Consider the following 25,769-nt stretch of genomic DNA (forward strand, 5'->3'; position numbering starts at 1 on the left):
TTTTGGCGTTTCATTGATCTGAATGAACTCTGACCCCACAGCTGACCTTGGTTCTGATTCTCCACAGAATTCTGGACCTGCAGCGGTGAACAGTGAGTCCAGCACTCCGGTGGACCGCAGCACCCAGACGTCCTACACGCCTCAGCTGCAGCTCCCCCTGCAGGCGGCTGCAGAGACTCACCTGTTCAGCCACCTGCCGCTGCACTCGCAGCAGCCGGCCCGGTCGCCCTACAGCATGGTGCCGGTCGGGGGGATCCAGCTGGTTCCGGCTGGTGTGACTGCCTTCGTACCGCTGCAGGCCGGGCCGGTCCAGCTGACCATCCCGGCGGTGGGGGTCATCCACCGGGCTGCCAGCCCGCTGCCGGCGCCGAGCTCCCCGGGTCAGGCGGAGGGCGGGCCGGCGGCGCTGGGCGGCGTGGTACCGTGCTTCCCGCTGGGCCCGGTGACGGGCCTGGAGACACTGAACCTGATGGGGCTGGCCAACGCGCCGGGTCTGACGCTCAACGCCGCGCTGGGCCTGCAGGTCCTGACGTCCGGCCCGGCTCCGCAAGGCGCCGCCCAGAGCCCGGTGCCGGGCCTGCAGATTGTCAACATCGCACTGCCGGCCATCATCCCATCGCTGTCCGCCCTCAGCCCGCTGCCGCCCGGCGCCGACGCCCAGCCGCCAGCGACACCGGAGCTGCCAGCGGAGAAGGAGGAGGGACGGATCCCCCCCCGGCAGAACCCAGGACCCGGCGCCGACAGACCAGAACCGCCGGCTGGCCCAACCAAGCTGACGGACGAATACAACGAGGCGTCCAGCGACGACGAAGACCGACTCGTCATCGCCACCTGAGGCCGCCGCCTCTTCTTCTTCTCTTCTGTTTTTGTACTCGTCACTTTTAAGGACTGAAACACTCGAGCCGCGGCTCTCCTTCCAAAGCACAGATGCTGATGTTGTTACGTGCAATCATTGTCCGACGACCAACCGTTTGTTTTGTACATGCTGTAAAGACGATTGTGCCTTTTTGGAGTTCCATGTAAATAATCCGCTGGTTGTTTGTGTTTATTTCAGATTTATTTTGGAAAATTTGACCCGTAAACGTCGACGGACTTCTTCATGTTTGAGTGAATCTCTATGGATTATGGGGCAAAAATGTTTGTGTACAGATGTTGTGTTCAGCTATTTATTAAAAATCCATCTAGTGCACATTTTGATCCATAAGTCTATATAGGTATGTGCATTATGGTAGCTTTACATTGCTGTATGAATATTCTTAACTGTATCAGTAAATATTTGTTTATGAAGCTTTTTGACATCTTGCTGCATCTTTTAGAAGAAACTGAACAAAACAATCATATTTCACTATTCACTGTGAATTTAAAAAGTAGATAAATCCAGTTTTATAGCATTTAGCTAAAAATAAACCATACATTTAAATTTAATATACAAGTACATATACAGCTGTGAAAAAGTATTTACACCCTTATAAAAGTGTTGAACCACATTTTTTGATTTAGTTTCATCAGCCACACAGAGACCTGATCTATGGAAAACCGTTTCATTCAAAATCAAAGAAATATTCCTTAAAATAAAACATATTTAAAGAAATGTTTACCTTATTTTATAAATTATTCATTCCATAATGGTGTTTTTATTTTCTGACTTTTATCTAGTAAAGCAACTTATTGCATTGGCTTTAGTGAAATGGAGCCAAAAACTAAAAGTCTATGAAAGATTTACAAAATAAAACACCATTATGGAATTAATAACAAATAAATACTGAAATAAAAATATAATCTTTTAACATTCTATATTGTTAAAATATTGATAAATATTCAATGAAATATTAAATATTTATCAGTAACAGTGTTTGATTTTGAATAAAACTGCTTTCCATAGGTTCCTACTAGGCCTCTGGATTCCAGCATTAACCCAAACAGAACCAGTCTGACGACATGAAGTAGGCTGCCTCAGTAGGTTGTTTTTGGAGTGGCCTAGTCAAAGTATGGACTTCAATCTAATCAATGTGCTGCAGTATAAGAGGTTGTTCCTGCTGGAAAACTCTCCAAAGTGTCTGATTTAGTTCTGCAGGTCAAAGTTCATCCTGAAACAGAAAAGACTTCATCGATGCCAGCCTCTGAACACTAGGGGGGGTAATTACTTTTTCACATCGCACTCATTGCGTTTGGATCACTTACTTAGTTAAATCGGCATTTAAAAACAGATTTCTGTTTTTCTTTGGCTTATTTTTGATTTAAACATTTAAATATGACTAAAAATCTGAACCAGGAGAAACCTGTAAGGGTGTAAATACTTTTTCCAGCCTTACATTTCAATAAAATTATTCTGAATGATAACTGGTCCATCACCATCGAGACAATTAGTGAAAATGGTTTTAAGGTTTACAGAAATGAACTCCTACCGTGAAGCATGGTGGTGGCAGCATCATGCTGTGGGGACGTTTTACTCCACTCAGACTTCTCCCACAGTATCAACCTGTGGGTGTAAATACTTAACAGCTTCATTAAAATGTTTCTGGTGAGAAATGAGAACAGATTTTTAAAAAGCTGCTTTTTGCCTGTTCACTAGGGGGCGCCATGCAACAAAACACTGAAAACAGTATTTGGTAAAAAGTAGTGAGTAACTATCAAATGTTTAATATTTAAAAATTACATCAGCAGGGGGCGCGCCGTGGTGGCGTAGTGGTTAGCGCGACCCGTATTTGGAGGCCTTGCGTCCTCGACGCGGTCGTCGCAGGTTCGACTCCCGGACCCGACGACATTTGCTGCATGTCTTCCCCCCTCTCCTTCCCCGTTTCCTGTCAGCCTGCTGTCATATAAGGGACACTAGAGCCACAAAAGACCCCCTGGAGGGGTAAAAAAAAAATTTACATCAGCAGACGGATCAAAATATAAAGGAAATATATGGAAATTTTGGTATTTTAGAATGAAAATAATTATATGAATTACATAAAATCAGACAAAAGAAAAAAATCTATTTCTGTCTATATAAAACTTATTTAACTTTCACACAATTTGGTGAATTTTTGGTTTAAAAAGTTTGAAAATTACTCAACAAAATTAAAACGCAAAACGTAGTAAAAATAATCCTAAAGTAATTTCGTCCAAAAAAGTGGGAATAAATAAAATGCAACACCAGCTTCTGTTTATGAGGTGGATGGGTCAGGTAGGTAAAGCTACGGCAGGCCAAGTTACCATAAAATCACTTCCGTCTGACTACCTGTTATGACATTGCAGACATCTAAAAATGAGTTTTGACTCGACACGATCACATTCTGACTCTTCTGAACGGTAATTAAAGATATCATCAATCACATACTGATGAATAAAAATTCCTTTCAAGATGGCGTCACCTGCTTCATTATGTGACGAATCACACATCCGTAAAAACAATTCAAGTTAACTCAAACTTAATTATGACATTTTTAGAAATCTGAATTTCTAAAAACTCCGAGTTAGCATTTCTAAAAATCTAAATATTTCAGGAAAATCTGTGAAATTCTGATTTTCCTGATTTGTTTAGGTTCTGCAGCTGACCTTTGACCTCTCTGCGTTGCTTCAGGTCCAACAGCTCAGAAGATTGCTTACAGCTGATTGGCTCGTTCTGCGGTGACTCATCCATCCAGAGCCAAACCCAACAGCGACCCCCGCAGGAGGACATGTGTCACTGCAGGTGACAATCTGAAGAAAACAGCAGCAGAATCAGAAATTAGCAACAATTTCTCACTTTAATCACACATTAAACCCTTCAGGACAGTTTAAAAGCTCACAAATAACATTAAATGAAACAAGTTTTCATGGTTGTGTTTGTCTTTAGTCATCGTTTTGTAAACTTCATAGTTTAACTGCTGCTAACAACCAGCCTTCACAATCCCATCACAGGCAGGGGGCGCACTCCTTAAAAACACCTTTATACACAGAAACTAGCATCAAATCCAGCAGCAACTTCATCCATCAACACAGAGTCTCCTGTGACAAATGGAAACTCTCCCAAATCTAATTTACAACCTTTTAAATGTTTTTTTCCCAAAATTGTTTTTAAAATAATTATTAAATTAGAAATAATTCATTAATTTAATTAAACATTAAATTATTTTTTTAATAAAATCTTTTTAAAAATTTAAAAAGTTAAATATTAAACTTCCAGGAAATAAAGAAACATTTCTGTCAGCCACGGTTGTTGCATTTCTTTCTAAGCCTTTTGAAGGTTGAGGAAGGACGGACTCTTTAGCTGAGAGCGCCCCCTGCAGGACAGCCAGAATAAAACGGACTCTTTTAAATAGAAACCAGCAGGAAAAGCTGTAAGTGTAAAGAGGATCCATGTCTGATGTTCTGCTGGTTTGTTCGCAGAGTCGTTTCCTGCAGTGTGACGTTGAAGTTTAGATCAAACAATCACAGATAAATGGATTAAACCAAACTGGTTTCAGTGGTTTTACCCCAGTAAGGATGAAACTGGTCAGCCTGCTGCTGTTTGTCCTGCAGTTTTCACATGAATCCATGTTTTAACTGAACCAAACGAATGATCTGCAAAAACACAAAATATTATCAAATATTTTAGTCTAGTTTCCAATCCAAATATCTTATTACACCTACAATAAGACAAAAACTAATTTACAAGTAACTTTTCAGTAAGATATAGTATTATATTGATGAAACGGTGGCAGACTTTGTGTTTTTGCAGTGTGATCCAGATGCATGTAAAAGCTGCAGAGAACAGAAACTGTGTGTTCATACATATTTTATTTTTAGTATTCATTTGTACTTTTTGCACCAGAGGAATGTTCTATTCTGTGAACTTGTTTACTGGGAATGGCAATAACATTGGCACTTATGGTTTACATCAGGGGTCTCAAACTCCAGGCCTCGAGGGCCGCAGTCCTGCAGTTTTTAGATGTACCACAGGTACAAAACACTGGAATGAAATGGCTTAATGACCTCCTCCTGGTGTAGATCAGTTCTCCAGAACCTTAATGACCTAATTATTCTGTTCAGGTGCTGCAGCAGAGGCTCATCTAAAAGTCGCAGGACTGCGGCCCTGAGGACTGGAGTTTGAGACCCCTGGTTTACATAGTGAAGAACAGAGTAGTTTTTTTCTAGTTTTTACTTTTTTTATATACTTTTTTGTTCTCAATCTTTTCTAAATGATGTTTGAGAGTGAAATCAGTTTCGTTTCAGTTTTTCATTCCATCTCCTTAACATAAATCCACAGTTTTTAGGCTAAATGGCCCAGAATGAAGCCTGTAGGTTCATAAAGTCTCTGATTTTGACCTCGTTTTTTGGGTCAGTGACAGTGCGCCGCCTGCTGGGTGGAAGCTGCAGCGCAGTGGAAACCCCACAGGGACAAACAAACTTCAGAGGGAGGAGGAGGAAGAGGAGGAAGAGGCTGCTTATAAAGCCACCGCGCTGCACATGTGGAGCCACAGAAACAGGATTCATGCTCAGCTCAGGTTCCTCTGCGGATTATTCCTCATTTCACAAAAGATGGATTTTAAACTCTGGATCTCCGCGCTGTGCGTGACGCTCTGCGCAGGTAACTGGCTCCCACTGAGCATGCTCAGTAAACCGAGCGGGTTCGGACGGCTGAAACGGTTCCGACACGCAGAAAGCAACAAAACAAAACCTCACGCCGTCTCTCTGCTTTCCTTCCAGCTCTGTGTGCGCCAGCCTCAGAGACGCGCTCCGCGGCACCTGCCAGCGCGCAGCGCCATGTGCGCAACAAGCGCTGCTCCTGCGCAACGTTCCTGGACAAGGAGTGCGTCTACTTCTGCCACCTGGACATCATCTGGGTCAACACACCTGAGTGAGTGCAGCTGGAGGTTCGGACCGGGTTGCATCCAAACCAACCTGACGCTGTTTGCGCAAAACTCTGCTGCGGCACTTTGAGCTGAAAGCTCCAGACTAAGTTTCTGTTTTTGAACCGAACTTCCATCGGAACATCTCAGCTTCTCAGTTAAACAATAATAAACAAAGTGGATCAAGTGATGAACAAAATGATTTTGATTTCTATTTTAGAAGCTGAATTAAATACTTCATACTTTTAAAAACGTAATTATTATTATTTAGTCAGACTCTTTATATGACCGCAGTAAGTAAAGAAACTATTTCGCTGTAATTTTCCTCCTATTTCCTTTTTTCCCATTTCATACCCGGAAAAAGCTTCGTGCTTTCATCTGATTTCCTTTATAATTGCGCTTTTCGAGAAATATGAAAATGACCATTAAATTATTTAAATCTCAAGTATTTTTAGTAACTGGATTTTAATTTATTACGATTTTATAATGTCCGTCATTTGGTTCTGATCCGGTCAAATTTGATAGAATTTTAGGCTCCGATTGAAAACAAAACAAAGAAATAAATGATTTTGGTAGAAAATTATTATTATTACCATTTTATTTTTTATATAAATGTGATGATAGAAATTTACTTTAAATCATGAGCTCTCAATGATGGCAATAAAACGTCAAAAACTACAAAATAACCCAGACATGTTTGGGGTATTACGCATGCGCAGGAATGTTTGTGGCGCACTAATAAGAAGCAGATTTATTCCTTTGTGTTTGTTTATTTCATTTTAATCTGAAATCTTCTCTCCTTCCAGGCGCGTGGTCTCCTACGGACTCGGGAACGCGCCTCGGGCCAAGCGCGACCTGTCGGTCTCCACGGCATCCACGCGCGCGCCCAGATGTCGATGTCTGCATGGAAATGACAGCAGCTGCGTGAACTTCTGCCTCAGGTGTGTAAAAAAAAAAATCACCACTCAGGCACCTGCGTGACCATGGTAACTGGTTTGTGCGCGTGACGCTCACTGTAATGTGATCTCGTGCAATGCAGGTCAGAGATGACGACGGGCGCGCGCATTCGTTCCCCAGGTCACGCGCGGACAGACCACACGGGCGAACCCGACAGGTGAGTCAAACAAAACACAGGTGGATCGGGAACATCCGGGAACAGCTGATGTTCCTGCAGAACTTCCGGGTTCTTCCCGGATGTTCCCTGCAGCTCATTCCTGGGGAACCTTCATGTTCCGTCATGTCCGCACGTCAGTTCCGGTTCGTTCAGGGAATCTGGATCCAACCAGAACTTTACCCGCCTCCCGGTTCTGGTCTCTAACATCCATCCATCACGTGACTCTCATGACGACATAAAGAGGAATAAACACTTAAATCTTAGTGAAAAACATAAGTTACCAAATCTGAGTCCTTCTGAACCGAACATCACCCCGTCTATAAATATACAGAAAACTCTAAGAATCTGGAAAATTCAGAAGAAAACTAAAGAAATTCATAAAAATAGTAAATTCTGGGTAATTAATTTTTTTTTTCCAGAATCAACAAAGAAAAACAATGTGTTTTGTACCATAAATCATACATATTTTTCTGATCTTGTGTTTTCTTTTTGTGATGGACATTTTTCAAAATGGCCGCCATGGTTTAATAGAGAATATATATTTGCGCTGAAATCGGCAGTAGCTTTTTGGTTAGCCACAGCTAACCAATAGTTAATTCGGTTACCTGCTAATTTGTTAAATAAGAATTTAACTCCACCAACGCTAAACGACTAGACACAAAAAATCAGTAGAAGCTAATGCTAAACCGCTAAACACACACAAAATAGGTAAGCTAACGCTAACCATTAAGACGAATGTCTGCGTCTCATCTTCACCTCCTGTCACTTGGTTGTCTGAGACTCACTAACAGCAAAGTCCTCATTTCTGATTCTTGTACATAAATTCACTTTAAAGTTGCATGAATGTTATGAGCAAAGGAAAAAACTTGATGTAACATGAACTTCATCCAAGACATGAAAATGAGGAACATTATATGGCAAGAATTGGTTTAAAAGGCTCAAAAGTGGCAGCCATCTTGAAAAATGGTCATCACCCTGAAATTCAACCATTTGAGGGGAAAAAAGAAAAATCATAGAACCTGAATTTTCTGCTTGTATCCATAGTTAAAAGATTTTTCCTGTAGTTTGCTTCATTAGAACAGAGAGAATGAAAAACTGAACTCCCTGAGGATCCAGTCTTCCTGACCTGGTTCCTGTTTGGTTTAGTGGGCGGAGCTTAGACTTTGTGCACTCTAAAGTTTCTGGTTCTGGTTTCTGATGACTGTTGTTCCTCTGCAGGCCTGAGGGCGTGTTCGGAGCGGTCCGGCGGATCCGCCTGCTGCTGGAGAAATGGCCGGCGCGGCGGCGTCACCGGGCCGGAGCGTGGCAGGGCGAGAGCGCCGCATCCTAAACGGGACGCGTCTCCTCAGAGTTCAGACTGAAACACGCGGCAGCAGAGCCGTAACTGGAGCTGAGCGGCGCCAGGGGCCGGGGGCAGACACCTGGGCTGCAGCGGAAAACACCTGGACCCGATTCCCAGAGCGCGAACAGAGACTCACACCTTCAGGGATTCCAGCTGCAGTCTCACGGGAAACACGGAAGAGTCGCAAAACCTCAATATTTCCTGGTCAGACACAAATGGTCGGTTTTTTATGACTCGAAACAGGAGCTGCATCCCATGTAGGATGCAAAGAAATTGAGATTCAGAGAAGAAAATCTGATTTTCATCCTGGAAGCTTTTTTTCATCTACTTGTTATTTTTACAGCCTGAATTATGTTAGAAGTTTAGATAGTTTGTATTTTTAAAACAAAAACTGTTTATTTGGTCAGTAAGATTTTCATTTTGTCTGAAATGTATTTAAAGTCTAAAAAATGTAAAGTAACTAAAGTGTTTAAGTCTAAAATATGATGGAAACTGTTCCACATTTTCCCGATCCGCTCCATGTTTTCCCGATCCGCTCCATGTTTACCCGATCCGCTCCATGTTTTCCTGATCCGTTCCATGTTTTTCCTGATCGGCTCCATGTTTTCCCGATCCGCTCCATGTTTTCCTGATCCGTTCCATGTTTTTCTGATCCGCTCCATGTTTTCCGTTTTGAGGCCGTTTTTATCTGGAAAACGACTCGGTCTCGGACTCGGAGTCAGAGTGGGACTCTGAGAGAAACATTTTTAAAAAAACGCGAGGAAGAGGAGCTGAGGTGATGATGATGATGTCAGTGAAGGTGCTCCGGTTTTCCTCGGACTCGACTGAAACCAGAACCGCTGGACTTTTTTTCTCTTCACTCCTGTTATTTATGTTTTCCTCTCTGATTTATTTATTAATTCCTGCGGAGGCCATATTGGTCCGTCTCATGTTTGTCGGGTTCATTTCTGTGAAATGGTGCCGAATTCTGGCCAATAAAATTTATTTATCACTAACAGACCGTCTCCATGGTTACTGCCGCATGTGTTTCCATCTGGCTGTGGATCCAAACAGGGAAAATCTGAGCAGAACTTCACTAAATTATCATCAGAAACCAAAAAAACATCCAGAAGGATTCAAGCTCTGAAAAGCTCAAAGTCTTCATGAAAACAAGTCAGAAAATTCCTTCAATCACAAAACAATAAAAAAAAATCCATAAATAAGACTTTAGATGATGAGAAATCAAGATGAGCATAAAACAAAAACAGCTAAAAATATAAAACGATGCTGATGATATTCCAGACAATTAGGAGGAACAGAAAACAGCTGCGACACGTTTTACCTGGGAGTCAGACTCTCTGAGGCAGAAAAATCCAAAATAAAAGACAGAAAATACTGAGCAAACATCACCACACGTCTCCACTGAGCCCCGTCTGATGGAAACAAACATTACCCGCCATATTTAACCTGTACAGAACCAAGACAGGCCGGTTCGGTACCTCCAGTACCGTCCCAGAGTTAGAATCAGTTCTAGGAGAGAAACCTGAACGTTTCAGGAACAAAGACGGTTAGTTCTGGAAAAATAAAAAACTTTTGTGGGTTTTCTTCATCAAAAGTAAGCAGCAGATTCTACGAATGAAACCTGAAGGTTTCAGGAAAGTTCGTCTAAATAATAAACCTTCCAAGTCCAAGTAACAGAATAAGTAACAGGATATTCTGGAAAAGTAATCTGTAAGTTTCAGAAATGCAACCTGTATCATCTAGGAATCTGGTCTGTGGATTTGAGAAAAGTAACTTAGAATTTCCTAAAACTCACAAATTTCCGTAAAGTGAGCTGAACGTTATGTGAAGGTACGCTGAATATTTTATAAAGGTAGCTTGTAAGTTTCAGGAAATTAAGTTTTTAAAAAATATACAAGAAATTCTGGAAAGTAGCTTGTAATTTAACATAAAGTAACAGCGTGCTACATGGCTTTCATCCTCTTTAAATTTGTAACCTGTTTTATTTTATTTGCTTTTTATCTCTTTGATGAAGAAGCTTGTTAATGTGTCAGAACATCGACTGCATCCTGACGGGCTGCAGATGGAAACTTTAACTCCGACATATGATGGGATGTACAGTACATTGTCTCCTTTGAAATAAATAACAACATATAATTTTTGAAGAGAAACCTGGAAGTTTCAGGAATGTTCTGTTTACGTTCCAGAAAAGCAACCTAGAATTTCCAAAATTAACTAATTTAAGCAACAGGCAAGTTTCAGAAATGCAACCTTAACATTAAAGTATGCGGCCAGGAAACAGGGAAAAGTAATTTGCAGTTTTAAAAAAGTAAACCGTAAATTACTGTAATGTAAACTGTACAATCTGGGAATGTATCCTGAATATTATAAGAAGGCAACCTGTAACTTTGAGGAATGTTAGCTGTACTGCTATAAAAGAAGGAAGTTATTCTCGTTCAGTGCTGCTGATGACGCTTCTTGTTATGCAACTAATAATCTGTTAATGTTCCTAATGCTGCCACTAACTCTGTGGTTACAACGAGTCCAGACGTGTTTATTTCAGGATTTATTTCACCTCCAGATCAGAGATGAAGCAGCAAAACCAAAAGTGAGAGTTGAAGTTTGTGGAGAAGAAGATCAGGGTGCCGAGCGACGAGTCGCCGCCGCTCTTTAATCTCAGAACCAAATCGGAGTAAACAGATCGTCATGATCCAGGAGCGGATTCTGTCAGCAGGCCGGATTTAAACACACATCCAGCTCTGTTTGTTTCCACCCTGTAATGATCCTCAGAAAAACTCAGCAGTTATTTTCTCAGATCCAGGTCAGCAGCTGACTGCCTCATCGCTTCCCCACAAACCGACTCGGCTTCAGATCAGTGTGAAGGTGACCAACGATGCTTCTTCAGATCTACGGCCTAAACAAACACGTTCACTTCGTTCTTAAAATCATTCTTACATTCAGAATTCCCAGGACTAGAAGTTACGATTCAGGAACGGAGCGTCTTCAGTCGGAGGCTTCTTCAAATTTGTTGCAACACAGGCCGCTACAGGAGAGCATTCCTGCTAATTAAATGAGCTACAACAATATTTCACTGCAAAAAAGTACCTTTGGATTTGGATACAGCGATAAAATCAGCTGACCAAACATGCTGGACCTCAGCTTGGGTTGCTAGATGACGGCCTGGCCTTTGCTGGGGTTGCTAGGTAACGAGCAGTGCCTGCTGATTTGTGACGTTACATCTGGAAGGATTTTGAAACATTTTCCTGTCACCAAAAACTTTAACTTAGGAAATTAAGGTATGAACTTCTTTTTAAACGCTTGGGTTGCTTTTAGAAGCAGATGAGACTCATGTGGAAGTATGAAAAGGTGCAAAATGTGAATTTTCATTACAGGTCCCATTTTAAGTCAGTCATCTTATCCGTCCTGCGGTGCAGCAGCTCCTAAACGCTCCCTGACAAGTCCGGACGCGGCGCAGATTAACGCGTGCCGGGTCTTTTTGGCTCTGGGTTGTGATGTTTTAAGGAGCAGCGTGAATCTGTCCCTCCCGGTTAATGACTGTCATACAAGCTGTTTTTGGGCTCGGTTCAAACGCCGACACGCCTGAGTCTTGCAGCCGTCACTCATCGGGGATCTGCTGCGACTGGCAGCGGAAAACTATCTGCCGCTGAGAGCTTCTAATCTGTCCGGCCCATTTAGCAAACAAATCTGCGGAGGATTGTGCGCCGCGGGCGTTATCGTGACAAACGCTGCAGCCTCAGAGCCTAAACATAATACTGAGGTCATGTTTCCCCGGCAGAGCCGCTGTTTGTTTGCGGAGCAGCTTGAAGACATGTCTGCCGCAGGAGACAATCAAGCTGCAAACGCTGCCTTCACAGACAGAAATGTGCCGACGCATGCAGCAACACAACACAGCAAAGTTACTCAAACACTTCAATATTTACTTTTCCACCACAGTTTAAGAGTTTAAGCTTCATTTGAAAGCAAATGAAAGTTTGCACTGCGTGAGCTTTTGCAACGCTGAGATTTTGTACGCATCATAACTCAGGTGTAAAACCCACCTCAGATTAGCAACAACTCTACGGTTCGTTCTGTTTGGTCTAAAAATCGAAACCAAACCTCAGAAAACTGCGAGCATCCTCACCGATTCCACAGAAACTAAAAATAAAGAAACAGCCACTGCTGATCAAGGCCACTTTGATAAGAGCAGTCATCTTTTCAGCCAATCCCAAGGTGGAGAGACATTAGCAATAATCCAGTTATTAAACAACGGTTATAAGGTCATTTCGAAACAAAGTCAAACATTTAGCTCCAAGTCTCTGTGCAAAGCTCAGAGAAAACACAAAAACTCAGAGGTTAAAGGCTAAAACTGCAGTTATTCTTGACCATGTCCTTTCTGATCACCTGTGCTGAAAACATGAAGATCTGAATGTGAGAAAAATAAGGCGATTTTGTAGACCTTTGAAATTTGCATCATCTGATGAGCTCCAGTTCGTGTGTTGGGACTGAGGGTTTGGCCTTCAGTGTCCCGCTGCGTCAGGAAAAACTGTTTCAATGTTCTGAGTCCTGAAATCGTAAACACATCGGCTGAATCACTCAGAAACTACAGCGCTGTGTCAGTTTGATGTTTTTTACACAAGTATTTCTTTTTTTTTTTTCAATTTTTTTTCTCCGAAGAGTTTTTGCGGCGCTAGTAGCTCGTATTTTTTAGACAGTAGGCAGACAGGAAGGAGGGTGAGGAGAGGGCGGAAGACATGCGGCAAAGGTCGTCGGGACCGGGAGTCGAACCCGCGACGTCCGCGTCGAGGACTAAGGCCTCCAAACGTGGGGCGTGCTAACCCCCTGCGCCACCTCAGCACGCCCCCTTACACAAGTATTTCTAAATTAAACAAGAAAAACGTCTTTGCTGCAAATAAACTTTGCTCAAAAAGTTTTGTATTTTTCTTTTAATGCATCTTTAAAAATAAACTTGATACCACCAGAAAATCTATTTATTTACCATTAAATGTGCCACATTTACACAGAAAAAATACCTGCGGTGATTGTTCAGAGGCGCAGACCGAGAGACTGCTGGGTTTTGCATGAGAATACAGAATGTCTAACTTCTGTTTTGTTTTTGCATCTGCTCTGTGTTCAGGTTCTGCTGGAGGTTTTCTTTCTGCTAACGGAGAGTTTTTGCTCTCCACTGTCGCCACATGCATGCTCGGTGTGAGGGCTTGTCTGCTGTCGCTACATCCAGGACCGAATGCTGCAAGTCAACAACTCTGTGCTTTGATGGGTTAAATTAGAAAGAAGTTTTTAAATCTAAATTAAATAATAAGCTGAACTTAATGCTCTGATTGGTAACTAGGATAAATCAGGATATAATTAAACGGAAATTAAGTTTTTGTACATGAAACTAAATGAAATTTATTTTAAACAAGTAAAATGTCAGAGAAAAAATTAAATAATTAAGAAGAAAATTATAACATCATAAAAACATAAAAACAGAACTTCCATATCCATTTTGAAAAGAAAGAAGACAGAGTTCATTAACTCCCATCACAGCGGTCTCTTCTAAATGTCCTACATTATTTACCTTTCCAGATGATATTATATAATAAATGTATTATTATGCGTTTCTGGATGATAAATTGTTCCAGAAGTTATTGTGATAAAAGTTTTGAGGCCATTTTCCAGTAACATAAGGATAATGTCATAATAATCCAGGCACTCATTGTCACAGATCCATAAACTTTAAATTCTAACCAACATTTAAACACTGGAACCGGAAAACATTTTAAATATCCAAAATTAATTACAAAAAACAACAGAAACAACAAATGAAATGAATCATGAAGAATCTGTAAACAAAACTGAGCTTCAAAAAAAGAAAGAAACTGAAGAGTTTCCATCCAGACAGAAACGATAAATCATGTAGATCTAAATAATTGAATTTGTTTTAATTGATCATATGATTGGTTGATGTATTGATGAACTGGTCCTGCTCCACTCTGCCTCCAGGTCAGGTCTGGCCTACCTGGCCTCTCAGCCCAACAACGCTCCCTCTGTGCTGAATCGTCCCAAGCAGGAGGCAAAACCAGCGCCAACATAACAGCTCGTTACCCGGCGAGGAATCTCCTCGACTCGCCGGGAATTCCTCGGCTCAGGAACAATAGGAGGCTGTGAGAGGAACGTCTGGGCGTGGCCGGCGGCCTGGGCCTCTGACGTCCAACCAGCCCGGCTCTCCCTCCGCACGCCCTGTTTTCCAGCCAGCACTCCCAGGTGTGCCCAAGCATCTCACGAAAGCCAGCCTCGGCCCGGCGGGGGCATTAATCACGACTTGGAGTCCGGCCGGGCGGAGTCGGCCCGCCAGAGGTCCGACTCTGGCAATCTGTCGCCACGAAAACCCAAAAGCCTCTCAGGAAAATCTCAGAGATATTCAGAAAATGCTGCGCTCTGACAGGCGCGCGCTGCAGGTGGGGAATGTTCAGAATGTGAGAAATTATCCCCGCAGCTTCAGAAAGAAAAATTAACTCCCATGATGAAAGCAAAACGCCTGCAGAAACACAGACAGCTCCAAACGCACGGCCGCTCAGAACCGCTGCAGAACCGCTGCAGAACCGCTGCAGAACTGCACTTCAAAAACACTAAATATTACCAGGAATTCATCTCCAGTTTCTACTGCTGACATATTATTACACTTCAACTGAGACAAAACTAAAAGTAACATTTCAGCAAGAAACAAGAAGGTTTAACGCAATAATTCCTAAATATATGAAATACAGCAATATTTTACTACATATTTCCACAATATTTGTATTTATTTAAGATACCAAAGTGGGGCGTGCCGTGGTGGCGTAGCGGTTAGCGCGACCCGTATTTGGAGGCCTTGAGTCCTCGGCGCGGCCGTCGCGGGTTCGACTCCCGGACCTGACGACGTTTGCCGCGTGTCTTCCCCGTTTCCTGTCAGCCCACTGTCATATAAGGGACACTAGAGCCACAAAAGACCCTGGAGGGGTAAAAAAAAAAAAAAAAAAAAAAAGATACCAAAGTGAAAAAGGTAAATACTGCTGTAAATAAACCTTGAAAAAAGAAGCAAAAGTAGAATTTTTATTTGATTTTAATGCATCTTCACAATAAATCCAATACAATAAGAAAGTATAACATTTGGACTGAAAACATAACACAACCACACACTGCAAAAACAAAATTTTAAATATTTATGTCTAGTTTCTACTGCACATATCCCAGTATGCTTCAAATAAGACAAAATAAACTTACAAATAACTTTTAGCAAGAATTGGAAAATAATCTGCCAAAACCAGCTCCTGCTTCTTGCTGAAAAGTTTTCTGTAAGTTAGTTTTGTCTTATTTCAAGTGTAATAAAATATTCGCACTGGAAACAACCAAAAATACTTGGTAAGATTTAGAGTTTTTGCAGTGCTGATGCCGTCCCGCAGCAGTGTGTGACCACGCCGGTGACCTGAAGTATCAGCACCACTGAGGCTCCTGGTTGTTGTCCAGAGGTTCTGTTGGAGATTACAGCTGTTCAGCGCCGGATCGGATCGGCTCTGCCTCAAACCTTCCTCCTGTCCAGAGGACAAGCCGGAGTGACTCCTACTTTCCACTGGATTCTGTGTGAGGCGTGTTCTGCTAGTCAAGCAAAACCGGGTCACTTTTTGTTCCACGAGGATTTGTTGAACAGCGGATTAAACGGATTTCTGCAGTTTCAGTGTTCCAGTGAACCGGTCGGTACCAAACAGAGAGGTCCTCCTCCTCGTCACCGTGTGAAGCGTCAGCGTTTGTTTTCCTCACTGTTTGCTTCCATCGCTACGCAGGAGACGAAACCCTCCGCGTCCCGCTCAGAGGGAAGCGTGAATGTTGACGGACGTCAGCGGCGTGTGAAGGAGACGCTGCGACTCGATAAAAGACGTTTCACCACAGATTAACTTCAGCCTGTTTTCATTTGCAATTAAACCGTCTGATGTTTAAATGCAGCAGCAGCTTCTGCCGGTTTGTTTTCATTTTCTCCAAGTCAGATCTCAGGTCAAACGAGTCAGAATCTACATCACATTTAAATTATTACAGAAACATTTAATAATCGTCTTTAATATTAGGCATGTAATGTTTCATTTACCGTCCAAAAAAGATGACTTATATGATTCTTGCATAAATCAGACTGGAATTACCTGACTGTTGCTTGGAAACGGGGAACTGATTATTTCCCATCATAGGTTTGGTCATTTTTAAGATTATTTTAGTTATTTTAGGTATGAAATAAAGTTCATGGTTTGTGCAAACAGAAATATTCACAAATTTAAATTAAAACCTTTCTCCCATCTCAGTTTCAGCCAATAGCTGCGATTCTGTTACAAATGTTTGTAAAACTTTGTAGATTTTTCACTAATGTGAAACAACAACATCACAATTTCACAATTGCGATGTTTCCATTAAGTAGGAAACGCAAATAAGATCCCCTCACATCATCCTCCAACCATTTCCTGTTGTCGTCTTTGTCGTTTCTGCCAGTAGTAACATCCGGTTGTTGATCGTGTGACTCGAGTGATACAAAAAAAAGTGTTTATATCGCAATTTTACAAAAAAAGAAAGTATTTTGATACGACCAAAAGAAAACACTTCATCATAGCATCAAAACCTGAGTTTTTTCAAAATGTCAGGGTTTCCATTAAGCTAATTTATTTTGAAAAGTCAAATCATCCAGTTATATGGTCAATGGAGACGCAGCTGGTGTTCTGCGCTAATTAAACGCCTCACGTGGAACAGAAACATCGGCTTCACTGAGCATCAAAACTAAACACAACAAGGTGTGGAAAATAAATCTGGAGAAATCAGGAATCTCTGATCACCTCAGCTGCTAACCGTCATCAGATCAGATGATCTAAAAGGATCTAAAAGGATCTGCCGAACCCCGACCGGCACCGAACTCTCAGCACCGCTGCAGACAGGTTCTGCGACAGGCCCGGTTCTGATCCGGACAGACTCCAGGGAAATGGCTGCAGGCCGTGGCGTCTGCACAGAAACGTGGAGCGACTAAAAATACCAAACAAAAACTTCTCCTCCTCCTCGCTGCAATAAAGCAAAACAAAAACAGTCGTTCTGCTTGTTTCCATGCCGATCCCTTCATCAGTTTTATCTCTGAGATAAACGCCGAGCTATCGCCGCTTGTTTAGCCTGGTTTCAAACCAAAGTTTTTAAACACAAGTTTATATGTTAGGACAATATGATCTCTTTAAAGAGAAGATTGTCACATTAGTCAAAATTTTCTTTTTCTAAACTTCGACCTGGATAATCAGGAACCACTTGGCAGCTTCAGCTGAGGGAAATTTATTCGCTATTGACGAACTGATCAGGTTATTTAAACGTTTGATCCATGATGATTTTAGCATTTAGAAGAAACAAAAACAGTATTTTTACAACAGCAATCATTTCCCCCAGGATTCCTGCAGTAAGCAGCGATTAAATATTCATATTAGGAGCAAAGGGGACGTCACACTGTGTGAGAGAAAGTCATAAACCTGTAATAGAAGAACGAGTGTTTCAAAATGAAAAATATTTAGTTAGTTTCTGTATGAGAGTCTCATGTCTGTCATGATACGCTAACGGCTCAATAAAAGGATCTGAATGAGACCATCAGCTGTTAGCTAGCACTGCTAATCCACCTCCTTTGCTTTTGCTGCTTCTCTCTGTCTGGCTGTATGGTCAGAAAGCCGGGTAGAGAGATGCTAGAGTAGGGGATAAGATCCTGCAGACGTGTTTCTCTAAATGATGTAATGCATGTAATAATCGTTTCACTCCTCTGGGATTACGGGTCGTAGTTCAGGTACTATTTCAGCTTTAGAGCATATTAGCTGCCCTTAGTTGTAAAAACGTAGTTGCCACGGTGACGCATCATCAGAACTGTCTCAAAGTAAAAAAGTAAGAGTAGAAATCTTTCCAGCTCCACAGCATCAAGAAGCAGAGTGAGTATCTGACAGCAGCAGTTCAACCAGAAAGAGATGAAGGGAATCAGGAGCAACGCAGCAGAGCTGCTCCGACTCGCTGCATCATGAGCGCCGCTCAATCTGAATAAATGTCTTTGTCACTTTAACCTTAGTTCTGAGAAGAGTAAAAGGAGCTTAATTTTTTTAAATTTAGCTCAGCAACTTTTCAGTATTTCATTCAAACCTCCAGTTATCTGCTTGAAGGGTCGCTCTCTCTCGCTCTCTGACAGCCAGAAGGAACCAAAGGCTTTACTTCACATTCATTTAAAGATTCATTTATCAATTTCTGCTTCATCTGACTTCATCTTCTCACACTTAGATGACACCAAAGAGTGTGAGATAAGCTTAATTTCCGGATCATGTTGTAGTAGCGCTAGCATGGGGCTAAACATGCTAAAGATTCTGGCCACCAGCTGCATTCTGAAGCACGGTGGTGGGGGATGACGATCTGGGCCTGTTTCAGATACTGAATGGGCCGATCAGTTGAATGAGCTGAAGCTTGGATAACGACTCCAAACAGGGCAGCTATTCACAACAGAGAGACTGAAAAAGAAACCTGAAACCTAGTCAAAGTACACACCTCAATTTAAATAAATGAAGTATTTCAATAAAGTATTTTTGAATTTGAAACTGTAGGTTTGTGTGTAGAATCAAATGATTGGCAGAAAGTCTGGTTCAGACAGAGTGTGGGTGTTAATTTTGTGTTTTTTAGTGAAAGTCTGCAGCTTCTCTGCCACGATTTGGCAGAATTTCTGTAAACATTTATCACTTTTATCCAGTTTAGTTCTGTTTGGACCGGGCCGAGTTCTACTCAACGGAGCGTTGGCGGAAAAATCCAGCAGGGAGCCTGAAAAATACGAGTTCCAGTTCACTGTTTGTCTGTGTTTATGCTAACGTCCATCTCCTGGTGAAATCGGAGGCCTGCAATTAGGCGGCTGCTGCCTTTCTGTTTACAGCTTCTACTGCCGCAGCGCCGCATGCCGCCGCAGCGCCGCATGCCGCCGCAGCGCCGCATGCCGCCGCAGCGCCGCAGCGCCGCATGCCGCCGCAGCGCCGCATGCCGCCGCAGCGCCGCATGCAGCGCCTCCGGCTCCCCACTTCCGCATGTCGCTCTGCCCCGCTGCAGAATGCGCTGCCTTCCTCGCCGCTTCGCTACTATCTGTGTGAAACCAAACAAGATTGTGAGCAGCTGCAGCCGAGATGACGAAGCTGTTCCCAAACAAAACTCCAACTCTGTCAACAGAGAGCGAGCGAGAGGGACAACCCAAACACGGAGACGCGTTATCGCGGTCAGAGGTGAACTTCAGCCTAATATGATGCGTCAGTCAGGAAGACAGCAGGGGGCGACGGGGGAAGGGTTATGATGTAACACCGAGATGCTAAAATACAGAATCTTCTGTTCCTGAGAGAAAATTCTGTTTTAGTTCCTGCTCCATTTCTACCAATCATTCACAAAGCAAAAGGAAACAACGACACACCGGTTCAGACCCAACACACCGGTTTCTCCCATCACTTTCATTTCAATCAGTGTAAACAAACATTTGGATTCGCTGTTTAGGACGTCAAGGACCATCAAGCCCGTTCTGTGCACAGATTGCCATTAAAATATTGACTTTGATTGAATATAATGTGCAGGAGAACTACAACCTGCAACTGTTAAATAAATCCCTTTCCCAGGACTCCTGAACTGAACGAGGCTGCTGACCTCTGACCTCCAGGAAGGGCTGGCAAAACTATAACAAAACACATTTACAGTAAAATGTTTTTAACATTTTCTTGCATAAAATCAAAAATCTAAAAGATAATCTTTTGACGTAGCGTTTAGGCTAAAGAACATTTCTGAACAAATTCTGTGGTCTTGTTTCAAGCGTAACATCTGTTTATTAAGCATTTATTAAGCATCTAAGCACTTACTAATGAATAATACTTATTAAATGTTTAAGCATTTATTAGGTACTAAGCATTTTAAAGCATTTATTAAGGGTTTATTAAGTGATTAAGCATTTAATAAGTAACTATAAAGCTTTTATTTAGCAAAAGAATTTTAAAGCTGAGTTCTAAGCATTTATCAAGCTTTGATTAAGCCTTTATTATGCATTTAACCATTTTAAAGGATTTATTAAGCTTTTATTAGGCATTAAGCCGTTATTAATAAAAAGCTAAATGTTTATTAAGAATCTGTCAAGAATTTATCAAGCATTTATTATCTGTTTATTCAGCATTTATTATCTGTTTAAGCATAATGATAATCTTCCAGCAGGCGCTAAACAGTAAAACATAATTTAACGAAGCTTCGAAGCAAATAATTAGCCTCAAGGAATTTTAATGAGATTCTTTTAAACGTTACACTGCCAGTTTAACCTGGACCGCTCCCTCTTAGTAGCTTCTGCCATCGTTTCAGCTGACCTTTGACCTGTTGGCAGAAGTAAGGCTGTTTTTGGATTTTGTTTCCACTTATTTTAGGACATAAATGTTCACCAGGTTTGAGGCTGAAGGTTTGGTGAGACGATTCCAGATGTTTGTTGCTTCATCCAGAACCGGTCTGGATCTGTGTTTGGGTTCATGGTTCTGTTGGACCCAACTGGGTCCAAGTTTCATCCATCTATCGGCTCATTTCAGGGGAAGTTAAAGAACTTAGAGGCGTCTGTTTTATTCCATTCACTCCGTTGCCACCGGCTGTAAAACGTAGCATGATGCTGCCACCACCATGCTCTAGAGTTGGATCAGCCAACCTTGAATGTTTCTGTTGTTTGTGTCCAAACAGCTCAATTTTTATCAAACGTTCCTGCAGAAGAGCTTTAACTCCCCATGTGAACTTTAAATTATGATGAATCTATTTTAGTGAAATATTCTGAGGCTCATCCAGGTGGAGCAGCTGCTCAATCTGCACATGGTGACCTCTGAACTCTGGATTATCTGACATGACCGGAGATCTAATAAATTAAGAGCAGCTTATCACTCAAACGGTTTCTGTTTGGACCTGGAAGTAAAGGGAGAAGTACTCAAATCTTGTTTGATGGCTGTAGTAAAGTTCAGGATGAAAGAAGCACATGGCTCGTTATCGGCGACACTTTCTGCACCAAAACACGGCTCTTCTGGATAAGGATCCAAAATAAACTCACTTCTTGTCAAGTGTAAACACTGACCAGCTTGTTCCCCGGTAATCAGGTTGTTTCCACTGATGTTGTGTACACACCCAGCATCTATTTCCAGAAGGATATCAGTGAATAAATAGAAAACAAAACCAGGCTGCAGCAGCATCACAGAGACGATGCTAACATACAGAGACGCTGATTTATTTCTCTGAATTCAGGTGTTTCACCTCAGCATCACCTTGTTAGGACAATTAGTGCAGTCGGGGAATTTTATTCAACAATAAATAGCTGAGGTAGGATCAAGTTATTGTTTTTTGCAAATCTCCAATCTTTATCCTCAAGTCAGAGTCTGAAACTTGGAACTGCAAGTTTTGAAGCAAAATCACAGTCACATGTAAATGTAAATAATCTGTGTTCTTTTTAAACCTGAATTTATCTCAAATTGAGATGAAACTTGTGGAGCTGAACTTACAAGGAATTTAAAAAGTAATTCAATTAAAATTGAACCTCAATATTGTTTAGCTGCATTAAATTTAGCTGGAAGAAAATCATTCAGAGATTTATGATCCTGCACATAACAGTCAAATAATGCGCCAATTTTTCCACATATTTACATTAATATGATTCTCAACCAACATCAAAATGTGTTTTATCAACTTTATATTTTTTAAAAGTAGTTAACTTTTAGAAATGCAATCTTAACATTAAAGTATGCGGCCAGGAAACAGGAAAAAGTAATTTGCAGTTTTAAAAAAGTAAACCGTAAATTACTGTAACGTAAAAACTGCACAATCTGGGAATGTATCCTGAATATTATAAGAAGGCAACCTGTAGTAGGGTACATTTTGGAAACACAGAAGTTTCTCTGCATTACATTCCCAATGAACATTTACATTTTGTTTTACACTTTAAGCTTTTCCTCAATGCTGTGACCAGAAACAGTAAAGCAGCATTAAGTCTCAGATTACAGATTTAAAAATACTTAGAGCTGGATTCCTCTGCCTCACCCTCAGAGGCACCTGAAGTCATCCAGCTCGTCTAACTGGTAATAAAGAGCAGCTTTACAGACGAGATTCCTCTGTGTTTAACTCTGACTCCAGATCAGAAAATTGAGATTTAGTTTTCCTTAAAAAAACAACAAAAAAACAACAAAGAAAAAACAAAGCAAAACTGAAAACAGCTTTAGAGAAAAACTGGAAAAACTAAGAAAAACACTCATGTTTGACCTCATGAGTTTCACATCGAGTTCAGTTTTTATTTCCTAAACTAAACCAGTAACAGGTTTAAATTGGTCTGACTGGCCTTTATAGCTCCGCCTCCAAGCTGTGATGTCATCTGAAAGCATTTAAAAACAAATGTTTGATACTGCTGCACATTTAAATGAAAGACAAATTATCAAATTACCAGGCTGGTTTCATGAATTGCATTTCTCTTATTGAAGTTTAGATGATTTTTGATATTTCAGATCAAACTTTAGGTCAGATTCAGTCGGAAAACTATTACAAGTCATTTAAGTTCAAAGGAAGACAATGAAATTGTGCAGATAAAGAATATAAGCCCAAATTCAATAATTTTTTTATGTATTCAAATCAATTTAAGTTCATTTTAATGCGGTTTAATCTTCAAAAACCAAAAACTTGATGAGTTGATCAAATCAATTTATCGCCCAGCCAGTTTGTGCTTCATGAAGCTTTAAATCAAAAGTGTTTTTTTTTATTTAGCATAAATCTGCTGCAGCTCCAGCTCTCCTCACGTGAAGTTTCCCCGTGTTTAGCTCAGTTTGGGATCAGTGTTGGTTTTACTGGGCAGCTGGTGGAACAAATGGATGGATCTTAAAGTTTCTGGTCCATAAAACCAAAACAAAGAGGTTAAACTTTCTCTGGATTCTGCAGAATCTGGTTCATCAGTGAGTCATTCCTCATCAGGCACAACCAATCAATCAACGCTCAAAATAAAAACGTCTGGATTTAGAGGCTTTGACATGATGCAACTACGTATTAAATTGGGCAGAAAGTTGCAGAAATCATTCACCACGCTCCATTAAACTCTGTCTGTGTGTTTTTATTAGCGTTTGGACAACAGCGGCTGCAGGGAGAAAACCTGAACACTAAACCTCCAGCAGGGAGAGACTGCGCCAGTTTTTACAGAAATAAACATGAAGCTAAACTTCTGTCAAACATTTTCAGGTGTCAGTAATAGTGGGAATGTCTCTGCACAGGAAGTGGCTCCAGTGCATTTCTCTGCCTTAAACTATTGTGCTGCATGTTTGTTGGTCACTGAACCTGAAAAGAGCGGCGGGTCCTGAAAGGCCAGAGGAAGACGAGAGCCGGGGACAAAAGACTGAAAGGAGGACAAAGGGAAGGTTAGAGAGCAGAGAGCCAGGAGGAGGCCTGCAGGACGTCCCACATGGAGACAGCGTCCCCAGCAACCAGGACACGTCCCAAAAACCTTCACATCACCACATATTCGGCCTGCCTTTACAGCAAAAACAGCTGGAAGGTTTAGAAAATAATTTTTAAAGCTTTGAAAACCAAATGTGTCCAATTCATAAACGCTTCCAATTTTTCAAACTTCAGGAGGAAGAAAACTTACCAGGAATCATTCAGATATGACTAAAGTTCAACTTCTAACCGTTTTCAGCACATTGGTCCTTTTACGAAGCTGATTCTGCTGGAACAGACGACTCAGCTATGGTCATGGTGCACAAAATATCTTATCAATACGATGAGCTGAAATCAGTGATGAAACAAGATGAACTGGTTTTCTCCAAACTAACATTAGAACTGAACTTCTTCATCTGAATCGCTACGTCAGAGAACATCGTTTTGTTGAAAAACTTCGCCTGTTTTCAAAAGAATCTGCAGTTTGGAGTAAAAACATTTCTACAAAAACTCAAGAGGATTCAAGCGCCACTAAGAATCAAACGCTTCCTGCGTATTTTAATACTTAAAACACCAAAAATATACCTGAATGTGCATCGATACGCCCAGTGGGAACCGTCTCAGCGCTAACACACATGCTAACATTATCATCATTATCAGGGATCAGCCAATCAGCACCAAGGAAAACGAGTGACGCTCCTGGATTGGCTGCTTTCCATACGCCAACCAACAGCAAGTCAGCTAGCATAGATGCTTTTATTGTCCTAAAATGCATTTTCTTTGGAATATTTCAGATATGCAGATATGCTGCATGGCTGCAGGTTAAGATTCAAACCTCCAGCAGATGGATTTGATGCAGAGGAACGTTTTCTGTTCGTTTTTAAGATCTTCCTAAATGTTCAGTAAAACACAAAATATTTTTTCTTTTATTAGCCACGTTTATTACTCGGGTTTTAGTATCACTGAAGTTGTGCCGCAAACATCCAGGAACTGTTTACTCAACAAACTCTGGCACCCAGTGATTAAACTTGGCTAAAGATGGAAAGGAGTTTACAGTTCTCATTTCTGTTGCTGAGATTGAGAATAAAAAACATTTTTTACACAACAAAATATAAAACAAAAAGTTAGAAACCCATACATCTTTCTTTTATGACGAAAACATCTGAAGAAATTCTATAAATTGTTCTTTTCTACTTTGTTTTATGGAAACATTGCATGTGTAAATCATAAAGATTTAAAATAAGAATTTTTTATTAGAATAAAAATGGCCACTGAGTGTTTTCAGCTTGGAGATTCTGAGGTGTTTGTTTCTTTTCCACTGACCCTCAATGCTGGTTGTATTTCAACACCTCGGTGATGCTATCAATACCTTGCAGTGAATTGTGGGTAAAGTCTCACCTGATGTGCAGATAAACCTGCGGTAACGCCAGAGGATGCCGACAGTATCGGATGAAACTGTTACCCTGAAGCGAGTCTCAATCCAAACACACCCTGGAAAAACACTTTAGAGTAAACATCGGCGCTGCAGGAATCATTCCATTCGTGCTGATCTGAGCTCCCGATGATCCGACTTTTACTGACACAGAAAATACCTTAAAGTCGCAGCTAATCTAGAACGCTGCACGCATTTAATTCCCTGAGCTTTACTCATTCTGGCTCATTTGGTTTGCTGAATGGCAGCTAATGCAGGGTTTGTTCACAGCAGTTCACCTGCAGAAGGTGTGAAGGGCTGCGCCTCCAACATCACTTTGTTTGTTAGAAACCGTCGAGCAGCTGAGAGGGAACACGCAGCGTTTCCACCGCAGCGTTTCCACCGCAGCGTTTCCACCGCAGCACGAATCCCACATGCTGTTCCTGCTGCAGGACGGGGAACACGGAAAAACTCTGCCTCATTTTCACAACTTCATCTGATTACAAAATAAAATCAAAATAAGTCAATATTTATAACACGCAGATGATTTCAGTCACACACACAGAGGAACAATCTAGAGAGCAGCTTCAGTTATTACAGCTGGAAACCAGAGATCAGCTGAAATCTGGGTTTGGACCTTCAGAGCCACAGAAATAGTTACAAAGTCGGCCT

At 41.5% G+C, this 25,769-nt stretch overlaps 2 protein-coding genes across 4 annotated transcripts in view; both read left to right on the forward strand.

The window, feature by feature from the left end:
- The window catches only part of hivep1 (HIVEP zinc finger 1), a 39,127-nt gene extending 37,836 nt beyond the window's left edge, over window positions 1-1,291 (forward strand). For 2 of the 3 annotated variants that reach the window (XM_032581595.1, XM_032581597.1), the window contains exon 9: window positions 68-1,291. In XM_032581595.1, the coding sequence (XP_032437486.1) occupies window positions 68-835 (768 nt within the window). In that variant the 3' untranslated portion in view covers window positions 836-1,291. The remainder of the gene's footprint in view (window positions 1-67) is intronic. The other variant, XM_032581596.1, reaches the window with a different exon arrangement.
- A 647-nt stretch (window positions 1,292-1,938) lies between these two features.
- Window positions 1,939-9,248, forward strand: edn1 (endothelin 1). Its single transcript, XM_032581411.1, has 7 exons — window positions 1,939-1,943; window positions 3,566-3,676; window positions 5,289-5,533; window positions 5,653-5,803; window positions 6,602-6,736; window positions 6,835-6,909; window positions 8,128-9,248. The coding sequence occupies exons 1-7, from the start codon at window positions 1,939-1,941 to the stop codon at window positions 8,237-8,239; spliced, it is 834 nt and encodes a 277-aa protein (XP_032437302.1). The 3' UTR covers window positions 8,240-9,248.
- The last annotated feature ends 16,521 nt before the right edge of the window (window positions 9,249-25,769 follow it).

This window comes from Xiphophorus hellerii, chromosome 13 (assembly GCF_003331165.1).
Source record: "Xiphophorus hellerii strain 12219 chromosome 13, Xiphophorus_hellerii-4.1, whole genome shotgun sequence".
Classification (NCBI taxonomy): Eukaryota; Metazoa; Chordata; class Actinopteri; order Cyprinodontiformes; family Poeciliidae; genus Xiphophorus; species Xiphophorus hellerii.